Genomic DNA, 12835 nt, shown 5'->3' on the forward strand with positions numbered 1-12835 from the left:
ATTGTTTCTTTAAACACCCAAGATGTCAACTAATAGTCAATCNTTTTATTTAATTCCTAATGTTGAGAAAACAAAAAGTCACCAGTTGCTGCTATTTATACGTATCAATCTCCAACAAACCCACATTCATTTTTCTTCCTTCTTGTGAAGTGTTTGTGTGATTTGTACTATTGCGCCGTATTTCTACGTTGAATCAAATGAATATAATATGATTCTTCTCTACTTCACTTGACTAATGGCGGTGTCCCTGAACCTTAAAACATCACAATTGACATTTTCATAAAATTAAATCAATAGTTTTTAATTTCAACTGATTTCAACATAACAAATGGCCGAAGCAGCAGTGGAAGAACGTCCCAGCCAGAGATTTTACTGTCACATCTGTAATGTACAATTTCAAAATGCGTCAGCTGTGAGTACCAATAACATTCTAATCAATTTTTATTACATCAACATTTTCTAGAATTTCACTTGTCCACACTGTTCTGGAGGTTTTATAGAGGAGCTCGAAGCCGGAACAGAAAATCCTGAAGGCATTGTTGATGCATCTGATGAAGATGAACCTTATTATGTTAGTTGTCAACTGGAATATTATTGAGTCATGAGTTTAATATTTTGCTGTTTGTTAGATGCTGCATAGTTACCCCATGGATATTGCCGATATTATTTTTGCCCCTGGGCCAGAAGACCATCATACTGGACAAAGATTTGTTAATGATGCCATAAGGAGAAGGTATGCTGTTCAGACACATCCAGGGATTTTTAGACCGAGGTTTGAAATAAACATTTTTAATGTAATAATCTTATAGCAATTTATTCTGCATGTTTAATTTTTATATTCGTTAATAGGTTTATATTTTTTTAATTCAATGAATTTACCCTGCAGTTGAAATTGCTTAGAAATAGGTACTATTAAAAATGATTAAATTTAGTAAAATTGTAGTCCTAAGAATATTCATCTTTGCTTTATATGCTACAGTTTCTTAGCAAAACTAATTTACAAATCGGTACCAGAATTTCTTGACAGTGGCAAAATGAACTGTGTAAATTAATAATCTCATAATTTGTAGGTAGATAATCTATTTATTTATTAACAATTTTTTATAAGACTATTCGATAAAGAAAATTAGTATAAAATAGTATAAAGTACTGATTAAATAGGAGTTTAGGAGAACATGTTTAAGGAATGACAATAATTTTACAAATTTATTAATCTTTTACGTTAAAGTTGTGCTGGATTTTACATAATACTTTTTTAAAACTCGTTTATCTGATGGTACCTCTTACAAATCTTTTTTATTGTTAATTATGAGTGTTACCGGTAGCCATTCTTAGGTACCTAGGTACCCATTACTCTGATATTAACAATATCTGCTGGTGCATAAGAATTTCTCGACAGTGGCAAAATGAGCAGTGTGGCAAAGGGCGGTGTGCTTGTTCACTGATCTTTAATAAATATTTAATGCTGTACTACACATTTCATAAAGGAGATTGGAAGCTGTAAGGTATACCACAAACATTACGCACATAATGCCATTGTTATTCGACACCACAGCAGGAGTCCATACAACTATTTCGGAACCAAAGGGACCGCTGCACTGTTATAGCTCGTGCTTCTTCTTTTGAATTTGAAAAAGAATCAGTAACTGATACTGATACCCTTTTATAATAATAATACTTATTGCGTCAATATATTTGCTCATCAAAGCGTGTAAACGGGGCACAAGATGGGAAAATTAATACGTTGCCGTATCTACCGAGTGGTTTGTAAAATAATGAGACGCCCATACAACTTCAGATTCAGAATATCAAAAGAAATTAAAACACCACCAATTGGAGACTTTAGTAAATAGGAATAGAGGAACTTTGTATCTAATAAAAATCGTTATGATTGTTTAATATATAATAATTGTAGAGAAGATTCAATACTCATTATCTCTTTAACCATCCATAGTTTTAAAAGGTAATTTTTAAAGATTATAAATTGATTGAAAAATGGTTTAATTAAAAACATTTGATTGGTTCAAATATTACATTTTTAAAATCTCTAAACTTTCATTTCGACTGTGATTATCACACTTGGTATAACAAGAAATAGATTTTCCAGCAAATTTAAGAATGTGTTCAATTGAGAAATTTGTTTTTGTAGCACAACTTTTTTGTGGTTCCTCCATTTCGTAAATTAAAAGAAAAAAATAATAGACTTAAGAATTTAAATTTAAAAATAAGTATAAATTCTGTAAGTTTTATATGGTGGATTCTCAAAAGAAAACAAACTCAACTCAAAAAGGCACCGGCAACTTCTTGTTAGTGTACCAGGGGGTTGGTCCGGTTTTATAGCCACCCCACTATCGCACCGATGGATAGATTAAGAGGAACCCCTAGGGTGTTATTGAATACAAAACAATTAAATAGGATCATAATGAAAAATAATTGAAAACAAACAGAATAAAACAGGAAAAATTAAAAACTGTATATTGTCTTTATTTTTCATTACAATTAAATAATAAATACATAAATAAATTGAATTGCAACTGATGTCTCTATGCATGTGTAGTAATCAGCAAAATTGTATTCAATTAAAAATGTTTACTATCAATTACGTGACGCAGGTACGTAAAAATAAAATGTACAAAGTGTTTTAAAATAATGGCGGGTGGTGTCAAGCGAAGGCAAATGATATTCCACACAAATAAAATTTATAAAACATTAAATTATTGTTTCTTTAAACACCCAAGATGTCAACTAATAGTCAATCCCCTTTATATTTGACTCAAATAGTTAACTTATTATTTTAACTTTTATGTCCAAAAAATTATTTAGAAATGAGTGTCAAAGTATGCCCCCCTTCCTTATTTATGAAACTGCAGAAACTAAAATTTTTAAACATTTTCTTTCAGTTTTGATATATTACAGCAGCAGCTGCATCATATTAGTAGTTCCAGATTCAAACAAAATGGATGGGTAACTAACTAACCATACACAAACTGTTTGAACAAAAATAATCTTTGTAATTACCACTTAGAAAGCAAACGGGCGAACATAATTGACCCGATATGCCATCAAATTGTTTGCAAATAAGTGCATGTTCCTCTTAAGTGGTTCCAACAGTGGTCCGATAGCTGACAAACCGCCACAACCACTAAATACATACATTTGTGGTACTTCTCGCCATATCTGATCATCTTCGCATTGTTATCCCTTATACAAATTTAAATCGGTAAAATGGGTGGTAAGTACCTAGGTTGTGCTTTATTTATTCGTATACAGTTACAAAGTGGAGCTGCAGGGGACATTTTATGTATTGTACTGTCTCTTTGAATTGTTACGGTAAAGTACATACGTCTTAGCGTTAAAATTCCAAAATTCGGAACTGTGTAAATTAATAATCTCATAATTTGTAGGTAGATAATCTATTCCTTTATTAACAATCTTTTATAAGACTATTCGATAATGAAAATTAGTATAAAATAGTATAAAGTACTGATTAAATAGGAGTTTAGGAGAACATGTTTAAGGAATGACAAAAATTTTACAAATTTATTAATCTTTTACGTTAAAGTTGTGCTGGATTTTACACAATACTCTNATATTCGTTAATAGGTTTATATTTTTTTAATTCAATGAATTTACCCTGCAGTTGAAATTGCTTAGAAATAGGTACTATTAAAAATGATTAAATTTAGTAAAATTGTAGTCCTAAGAATATTCATCTTTGCTTTATATGCTACAGTTTCTTAGCAAAACTAATTTACAAATCGGTACCATGTTAACAAATTATTTTTGTTTTTATATTTAGTTTTAATTTTCTTGAGATAGAATAATGCATTTCTATTTTGATTTTTTCAAGATAGTTCACATTAGTAATTATAAATGAATAATTCTATATATTCTACTTTAACAGGAGTTTTAGTAACAAATATTTTCCTAAATGATACTAGTACACTAGTACTACTTACAAACATAATTGAAAGTATGTGTTAATGAGTGACTAGCTATAGTATGGAATGTATGATTAACCTTTTTTTTATGAACTAAATCTTTTCTGATGATTTATGAAGCACTTTGCCATCGCTTTATTAGAAAATAGTACACGTTTATTTTAAAACCTTGGCTAAAGTTATTTCATATAAATTCTTTTAAAGATTTCTGTGTTATCAATTATTTAGCAACCTAAAATGAAAATTTTCAAGTCCAAATTGTATTATTACTTTCTGCAAACATGAAAAACACATTTCAAATATTTAAAATTACTAATAAATTCTTAATATGCAGGAGTTCACCAAGACTGGCTACAACCAATTCACGTCCAGGTACGCAATTTGAGGATCTCATATCAGAGTTCATTGTTAACTTGGGTGTGGGAGTTAATTTTGGGGGCGGAGGAAACATGCAAGTATTTCTAGGCAATCCAGGAGATTATGCTTGGGGCAGAGAAGGACTCGATGCCATTGTCACTCAACTGTTGAATCAAATGGATGGCTGTGGTAAATCTATTTTCATTCTTATTGTTATTTTTTATTTTTGGGCCTCGTCTGAAAACTAAATACTACATACTCTTACCCGAAAATTTTATTGTAGTTCATGTTCATCTTTGATTTATAAAAACTGTTGAGAAAACATATCATTTCCATTCCGAATTTACAGTGATTACTTTTATTTCAGGACCTCCCCCGTTATCCAAAGATGTAATAGACGCCCTACCTGTGGTTGAAATAACAGAATTGCAGGTCGAATCAAAACTGCAGTGTTCTGTATGCTGGGAAGATTTTGAGTTGTGTGAAAATGTGCGTCAGTTGCCATGCCAGCATGTGTACCATGAGCCTTGCATAAGACCATGGTTAGAACTTCATGGTACTTGTCCCATCTGTAGGCAGAATCTAGGTTCCGATGATGGCTCACAGAATGCTGATAACCAGGCTTCTGGAGGTCAGTGGATATATGCTTTTGTCCTTTTATTGTTGTTTTTTGAGTTCTTCAATCGGTATCAAAGGTTAGTGGTTTCTGATTTGGCTGTGAATTATTTCAGGCACTACTCTTACTACGCTACAGCAGCTTTTCCAAGCAGCTCAAAACCCTGCCAACAGGTCAGGCAGCCCTATGAGCTCTGCTGCTACGCGAGGTTCTGACAGCAACTCATCCAGCAATTCTAGTTTTTCTAATAGCGAAGGAATTTAAAAGAATAAGTAGTTTTTTGCGTTATTCAAAAAAAAAAACATGTTTCAAATCGAAAAAAAAGAAAATAATAAAAGATAGCATTCGTCACAGTTGATTTAATAATAATACTTGTAATAATGGTGACGATAATAATAATTAATAATTATTATAATGACAACAGGTTTCCACTGCTACTGTGCCGTTTGTTGTGTTTTAGGGGAGATTGTTCCTATTTGTTTCTTTTTGCGTCGCAAGATAAAATTCGATACGTGTGTTTATTTTTGTTGTCTTTAGAAAAGAGACTGAAAAAGAATTATTTCATTTTTTTTTTTAATGAACCGCTAGTTTGTTAAAATATAGCAGTTTCAATTCACTTTGCATTTTTATTTACCTTAAATCTATTAATTATTACGTTAAGTTACGACTTTGTCGAGCGTTTAAAATATATTTAGAGCGTAAATATCGTATATATTTTTTTAATATTAACATAACAAATATAAAGGAAAACAATGTGATAAACAAAAAGTTCATTCCACATTTCAGGTCGTAATTTACAAAATTTGAATTTGCAGGAGGTAAATTTTTCGACATAGAGGTTGCTGTTTTTGCATATTTTTGATGAGATCAGAAACCTTTGTTTTATTTGTCTTACATTTCAACTAGGAAGATTGAGGAGTACAGAAAGAATTGATAAACTACAAATCAGAACAATCTCTTTTTATTGAATTATATAGACTTACCACAAAAATTTGTTTATGTAGGTGCTTTATCAACTAATCTAATTATAATTTATTTCCTAACGTGTCCACTTGCAAATATTTAAATATTTTATCGTTTTCAAGGTAAAGCAGTTTCTTCTTTATAACTTATATTTATTAAACAGTTNGTGACGTTTATTTCTTCTTTCACACCAGGTTTTTTAATTAAACACAGAAAAATGTGATACCGCCTTAAACTTTTGTAAATAATACTATTAAAATAATGTATAACCACACCTGTTCAGTCAGTTGATTGTGTTAACATGTTTTTGGTTACAAACAAAATAAAGTTATTGTTTTTATGCCATAAAATTCTTGTATTACTTTTCATTAATTTACACAAAACACAACAATAACTAGCATTATCCGTCTTTTTGATAACAATTCAGGAGTAAGGTAGAATTCGGGAATAGGGGATTTTTTACGCCATTTTACAAAATTGCTGTACAGTTTTTAGAATTATCCATACCTTAGATCGAAAATTTCTTTAAAATGTTTATTACAATATGGGGTGTCAGTATTTGATAAAATATTTATAAACCACGTATACATCTATTAAAAAGCAAACATTTAGTTTTTTATAAAATTTATTTGTAATTATAATGAAAATGTTTGAAAAAATAGTTATTGACAGGAAATTCTTTTTTACGTCGGTTTTGGTAGAAATCTATCTAAAACACTCTTTGGAGTAGTTTGGCTTTCTTTCTTCTTCTTATTATTTTGTAAAGTCGATATACTATTCTTAGTCTTCTTAATAAATTCCTGTATTAAATATAAAATAAAAGCAAATTTTGTATCAGTGACAGTTAAAGAATTACTTTTTTACCTTTTTGGCCTGCTCTTGAACGATTTTCTTCTTTTTGGCCATTTTAACTGTTCCTCCTCTACCTTTACCCTTTCTTTTCGACTCGAAATTAATTTTTGGAGGTTTAAGATACTAAAAAAATAAAACGAAAATTTAATACATCTAATATAAGTTTTGAAATATGTAGTAAAAATTTACCAGAAGTTTTTTCTTTGCTTCAACTTTTTCCTGAAGTGTTGGAATGTCAACTTCCGCAATTCTTGTTGGATCCAGTGATATAAGGTCAGCAGGAACCTAAAGTAATAAAATAAATAAATAGATATTGAATTATTGAAATATAACTTTTAAATAAAAAGTACAAATGTATTTATATGAAACAAGAGACGTTTATAATCATTATAAGTACTTTTTCAAGTAAGGCTTTGATTTCGGCCTCTTTTCTCTGCATTTTTGTTTGGAAGGGATTCGCTTCTCTGGCGTCAAAGTTAGGTTCCCCGGCACCGGGAACCAGCAAACTTGTAAAGCCCCTCGAAGAAGCCACTCCAAGAACATCTTCAAATGGACAAAAATCCATATTGCTCACAAAGCCTGTCAGTCGATGCCGCAGATAAGCTCTTTTTGCAGTTTTAGTACAACAATCCCTTGATAATAAATAAAAATAAATAATTTTAAAATGAATTTAAATACTGACTTCATTATACCTATAAACTTCGATAATATTTCCCATTCCCAGGGCCAACATGTTTGTGTGAGAGAAATTGATACATTCAGCAGCAGACCTCACAGTATAATTTTGCAAAGGTTCACCTAGTTGTCTTACATCCCAAACTTTAATGCTTTTATCAATGGCAGCAGTTGCCATGTATCTAAATAATAATAAACAGTATGTTCTCAGCCATTACAAATTGAATAAGTGGCAAAAATGATAACTCACATTCCTCTGGGATCAATATGGAGTGCAGTTAATGGTGACTTGTGGCAGAGCATTTTAACAAGGGGCTGTTTAGATGAAGGTGCCCACATAGTCACAACTCCTTTACTGTGCCCAAAGCATAAAACAGCGTTTTGAGGATTTTGAGCCATTATAGATAGACGACCCATGTTTGTATTGTATTGTGCTACAATTTGACCAATTGAAATGTCTAACCAACTTAAGTACCCAACCTCGCTCTTAAAAGGAAAAAAAAAATATAATTTAATTTAAAAGATCAACATAATAGAAAATAAGCAGGAAAAACTCTTACAGCTGTTGCTAAAATGAAATGATATGGCAAGAATTCCATTCTAGACACTTTATTAAGTTTTTTCAGACAGTGTAATTCAATCCCCTCATTATCATATACATAAACCCAATTTTTCTGGGCGACTGCAAACATTGTTTCTACATGCAGCCAACATATATCGTGTACTGTTTCCATTACGTTTATTTCACAGTGTAATTTTTTTGTCATCCAATCAAACGCGGCAACGTGCCCCATTTTACCACCCAAAAGCAGGTGTCTTCCATTTCGAGTATATTTCGCACGATAGGGGCCGAATTCATGCAGATGTAATTCAAAGTATTTTGTAGCTGATATAATATCAACACTAGCTGCAATCTCTTTCTGTGTAAACTGAGTGCTCGATTCACCAGCATCTACTTCTAGAAAACTATTAAGATTAAAGTGTTAAAATCAAGCAAAACTTCAATGATTAAACATATAATTACCCTGTGTCTTCAGCAAGCAGAATTTCAGCTCTGGCTGCTAATTCAGTTGCTAATTTAATATTTTTTTCTTTCTTTTCAAATCTCTTCCTGTGCACACCTGTTCGAATTCCTTTTTTCTCTATGCCTTCACCTCTACTATGCCTCTGTAGTTTTTGTTTAGGTATGGGAACACGACCAGGAAACTTAGGATTAGGATTTGGAACATATTTGATTTTTTTAACTCCACCATCTCTTGTTCTATGATCCCATAGTTTTGGTTTTGTATTAGCACTGTACTTAACATTCTTTCTACTTATTTTATTTGGATTTCTTTGTTCCTAACAAAGGCAAAATATGAAAAGAAAGTTTGATTGTAACTTGGAACAGTTTTTACCTTTCTGATTCGATTATCTTCCCTTCTACGACCCCATGGTTTTGGTTTCACGTCAATATTAAACACAATATCCTTCTTAAATTCTTTTTTCGGTTTAATATCTTTATTTTGAGTTTCATTTGAATCTTCTACTTTCTCAAAATATCGTGGAACCTATTAAAACAATGCATGGTACTAAATTAAGACACACATTTTGTTACATACTTTGTTCATTTTTGTGTTATTGTTTTAACAGGATTTCCTTGTAAGTAGTCAGAAAACATGGGTTCCTTGGTTGGTTTGAAATGTTTTTTTTGTTATGTTCACGAACAACAGAGCAGCTCTTTAAAATTGTTTCAAATTTCTGCTTCTTAAAATATGGGTTCTAGTAATGTCAAAGCTTGTAGCATGCTTGTAGCTCGTGATTATACAACAACATGTAATCGCCTGTAAAATGGGTTGCATAACGCAAAGTACTGAATCTTGTAAAATTAAATTGAAATACAACCAATAAAAAGCTGTGTATATTACACCACTTTCGGGTATATCGAAGATTAACGAACTATGACGAACTGAAGGGGATAACACAACAGAACATTAATAATTACAGTAGTCGAGGTTACGCGTTAATGTGTTGTTTGTGAGATCGTTTGAATGTACTTTCTTTGTTCATGTTATTGTCCGACAAAAATCAAACAAGGTAAGTCTTGAAAGTTCATAATTGATATTATTATTTACAAACGATATAAACAATTACACATATAAAGTAACTCGTGTATATTTATGGTTATTGAGGTTGTAAGAGGGAAGGTGTTAAAATCATGCGTTTAAGTCGTATACCTACGAAAGATTTTTTAGGTACTATGAACTAAAAATGTGTAAATTATTTTTTTTACCAATGCCTTATATTAAAACTAATCACATGCCTGTGTCGATATATTTTGGTACTGAAATTTTGCTTTATATGATGAAAACCATTTTAGGAATACGAGTATATAGGGAAAGATTGTAAAGCTAGAAGTGTGAAAATTCAATCTTACTCTGACAATTTGAAATTAAAATTTTTCTTAATTTCACAATTTCTTTCAGAAGGACCATCCCATTACTTCTCTCATCTGTTATTTACTTTTATTACATTCCTTCAAAATGTGCATTAAAGTTTCATCCTCCCTTTCACATATCCTACATTGCCTTTCGTCCTCCTTCATCCGAAACATTCACCCTCTGCTTCTATTTCCCACTCTAAATCTTGTCATCACATCCACTTCATATTATTGTCTTTGAAATTATGACCCTCAGATGTTCTACATCTTGATTTACTTGTTCATGTTTCTGATTCACATTCAGTTCTCTCAAGACTTCTTTCCTTTCTTTGTCATATCAATTTTTTATTTCGATTTTTACAATTCTTCCCCGTACCCCTTTTTTTGTATCCCTATCAGCCGAATTTTCTAATTTCTTCTGATAATTGACTTCCCTTTTTCTGCTTTCCTGTTCCCACATTTTATTTCTTTCCTAATCGCATAATCGGATGTCCCTCTATCTAAATTCAACAACTATCTTATATGTATATTTCTTTTGCTTTCTACTTGTTTCTGTTCATTCAATAACCTTTTCCTCTTACTTTACCTATTGCATAGCCCAGATCCGTACATTTTCTTACTTTTTATATTACTTTACCCCCTCTATCTCATTTCCTTTTTTCCCTATCATTTCTCCCTCTCATTTTCCCAAATTCCATAGACTTCGTTTTCCTAGGATTTAACTCCAATCCCTTCCTTCTTGAGTATCTTTCCAAACCCTTCTTCATCTTTTTCAAAGAACCATAATTCGTGGATATCATCCTATGGTTATTTCTCCCTCCCTTATCTTACTTTTTTTCTTTCTGTAAATCACTTAAATATATATATTTAACAGTTGCGCACTGAATTTACACCCGTGCCTTACACTCTTTTTCATCCAGACTTTTTTGTTTCTGTATTCTCAGCTAAAGAGCAGTGTCGAAACGTATTTTAGGTGTCTAAACATTTTGTGGAATTTTGGATATTTAGTATTTATTCAGTTCAAGTTCTGTGGTACTCCAATCAATCTTTTTGTAGAAGTAGAGTAAAATCGGTGTATTTGTGCATCATCATAAAAATAATAAGTGTAAAGCTTTGTTTTTAAGATTTTGTGCTTTTGCAAAACTGAAAAGCATGAAAAATGGCCTTTGTATTAAGATGTCTACATTAAATTAAACGCTTGTATTTAAATTCCATGTTTTTAAAACATATTACTGATATTCTTTATAAATGGAAAAATATGAATACTAAGCATTTTTAGAACAATTTANTTTTTGTTTTGTTGATTGTATTCTTTATTTTTTTAACCGTGTCAAAGTATGCAATTCGCACAAATTTAACATTTTTGTCATAATGTGTAGTTTAAGATCACTAAACTAGATAAATAAACGATAATAAGAAGAGTTTATTTAACTAAGAAATCATCTGATTTGATTACGTATAAATTAAACCACAGGGGTAGGATGTCTTGTTCGCGTCTTTTAAATTCAACTTGCCGAGTTAATTTTTTTCTACGTGGAATATCTTGAAAGATCAGATTGATTGACTCATACTGTATATTATTATTTTTCGCAATTATCTGCAGAATAAATTAAATTTTCGGCGTAATAGATGTTTCTATGAATTTTATGCATCTATGAAAGAAGACATTCCTCATCGCCATTTTAAAAGTAAGAATTTTACAATTTTACTTGCTCTTTTGTAAGTATTTTTATTCTATTTCATTATATATTGTTATTTCTCTATTTCTACGGATTCTATCTAAGATAAATGAGTGAGAAGATTGAAGTTTATTTTAATGCCACTGAAAAAGCAAGTCGTCTCCTATGGTGTTTTATCTGTTAAGTTATCATCTTGGAGACTTGTAGTTAATTAAGGTGAGCATACATACTATATTATACAGAGTGTCCCAAGCAAGCGGGTTTCTTCAATAACTGCTTTAAAGTTGGATATCAAAAAAAGTTTCTTACAAAAGTGCTACAATAAATGTATCTTCATATCTTAAAATTATTGTATTATGTGTAGTGTATGTAGTGTGTTTATTTGATATTAACAGAAAAAACGGTTGAACATTACTTTAACTAGGGAAGCTAAACTAATTGTATCTGAATGCTTTTTCATTGATTTCATTTTATAGGAACATTAGAAAACACCAGATGCCATTAAATTAAGGAGCATCTGTTGTATCACTCCTCATTTGCTCCATAAAGTAGATGTGTACTTATGGTCCTAAAGAAAGCATGGAAGTGCCTTTTTTCCATTGGGAATAAAAAGACAGTGTGCTGTTGCTGTAGAAAATATTCGTGACAGTGAACTGGTAAGTAACTATCAATTAGAAATAATAAATGAGATCCCAGACACCTCTATCTTTTAGACATTTCTAACTTGCTTCAATAGAGAATTTTTAAACAATGCGTTTTAGAAAGTGGTAATTAATTACTTCTTCTTTCCCGTTTCTATAGATTGTCTAACGAACAAATGAGAAGGAAAACTGCAGTTAATTTTGATGCTTTTGACATCTTCGCCTTGCAACATTATGCAGTTAATTTTGGCCCTGAGAATGGGAGGCAATTGGAAATTAATTTGGAAGTCACTGAAACAACAAATAGTCTGCAGTGGTATCATTCCTAGATTTGGTTTGCTCAATACACTGATGAACTTTAGAACGCTACTTTTTACTAAGGTGAGAGAACATAACATAATCAGTTTAAGTTAGATTCCTGACCGTTACTATTAAATTATGCAGTTTTTTTTCACGGTGGCGGTCAAATAATTACACAACTACTATTGTTTATTCTAACGTTTTGGTTTATTTAACCTTCTCTAGACTGAAAAAAATTTGCTTTTTACTTATAGTTCTTCTAGTTAGATGTTATACATTTGTTTGTAAAATATAAATATAATTAATAGTCAAAGAACATACCTTTTGGAGTGTTACTGCTTGTACACAGATATTAACAACTGCATACTAGTTCTGAATGTTTAGGTAAAGCA

The 12835-nt window shown here is 31.0% G+C and overlaps 2 protein-coding genes and 1 long non-coding RNA gene across 6 annotated transcripts in view; 2 read left to right on the top strand and 1 right to left on the bottom strand.

Annotated features, from left to right (window-relative positions):
- Positions 1 to 204: 204 nt before the first annotated feature.
- Positions 205 to 5530, top strand: LOC108743150 (E3 ubiquitin-protein ligase RNF126). Of its 2 annotated transcripts, none has more exons than XM_025974935.1 (6): positions 205 to 412; positions 464 to 571; positions 630 to 733; positions 4276 to 4487; positions 4666 to 4929; positions 5030 to 5530. In XM_025974935.1, exons 1-6 carry the CDS (start codon positions 329 to 331, stop codon positions 5176 to 5178), a joined length of 921 nt encoding a protein of 306 aa, XP_025830720.1. In that variant the 5' UTR covers positions 205 to 328; the 3' UTR covers positions 5179 to 5530. The 2 variants fall into 2 exon arrangements, with proteins under 2 accessions (XP_025830720.1, XP_025830719.1); XM_025974934.1 differs by having other exon boundaries at positions 206 to 412; positions 630 to 772.
- A 979-nt stretch (positions 5531 to 6509) lies between these two features.
- LOC108743193 (WD repeat-containing protein 46-like) overlaps positions 6510 to 12835 on the bottom strand; it is a 10475-nt gene continuing 4149 nt past the window's right edge. Inside the window, exons 1-10 of one of the 2 annotated variants that reach the window (XM_025974921.1) lie at positions 9006 to 9239; positions 8802 to 8954; positions 8429 to 8745; positions 7965 to 8370; positions 7655 to 7890; positions 7422 to 7586; positions 7127 to 7361; positions 6919 to 7014; positions 6742 to 6852; positions 6510 to 6677 (exon numbers count right to left, since the gene is read on the bottom strand). In XM_025974921.1, coding sequence (XP_025830706.1) covers positions 6561 to 6677; positions 6742 to 6852; positions 6919 to 7014; positions 7127 to 7361; positions 7422 to 7586; positions 7655 to 7890; positions 7965 to 8370; positions 8429 to 8745; positions 8802 to 8954; positions 9006 to 9014 — 1845 coding nt within the window. In that variant the 5' untranslated portion in view covers positions 9015 to 9239 and the 3' untranslated portion in view covers positions 6510 to 6560. Of the gene's footprint in view, positions 6678 to 6741; positions 6853 to 6918; positions 7015 to 7126; positions 7362 to 7421; positions 7587 to 7654; positions 7891 to 7964; positions 8371 to 8428; positions 8746 to 8801; positions 8955 to 9005; positions 9240 to 12835 lie in introns of those variants that run through there. The other variant, XM_025974922.1, reaches the window with a different exon arrangement.
- On the top strand, positions 9367 to 12774 carry LOC112904585. 2 transcript variants are annotated; one of them, XR_003231205.1, is made up of 3 exons: positions 9367 to 9480; positions 11979 to 12158; positions 12304 to 12773. It is a non-coding gene; the product is annotated as an uncharacterized LOC112904585 (long non-coding RNA). The 2 variants fall into 2 exon arrangements; XR_003231204.1 differs by lacking the exon at positions 9367 to 9480 and adding an exon at positions 11527 to 11718 and having other exon boundaries at positions 12304 to 12774.

Source organism: Agrilus planipennis, unplaced genomic scaffold (assembly GCF_000699045.2).
Source record: "Agrilus planipennis isolate EAB-ADULT unplaced genomic scaffold, Apla_2.0 scaffold19, whole genome shotgun sequence".
NCBI lineage: Eukaryota > Metazoa > Arthropoda > Insecta > Coleoptera > Buprestidae > Agrilus > Agrilus planipennis.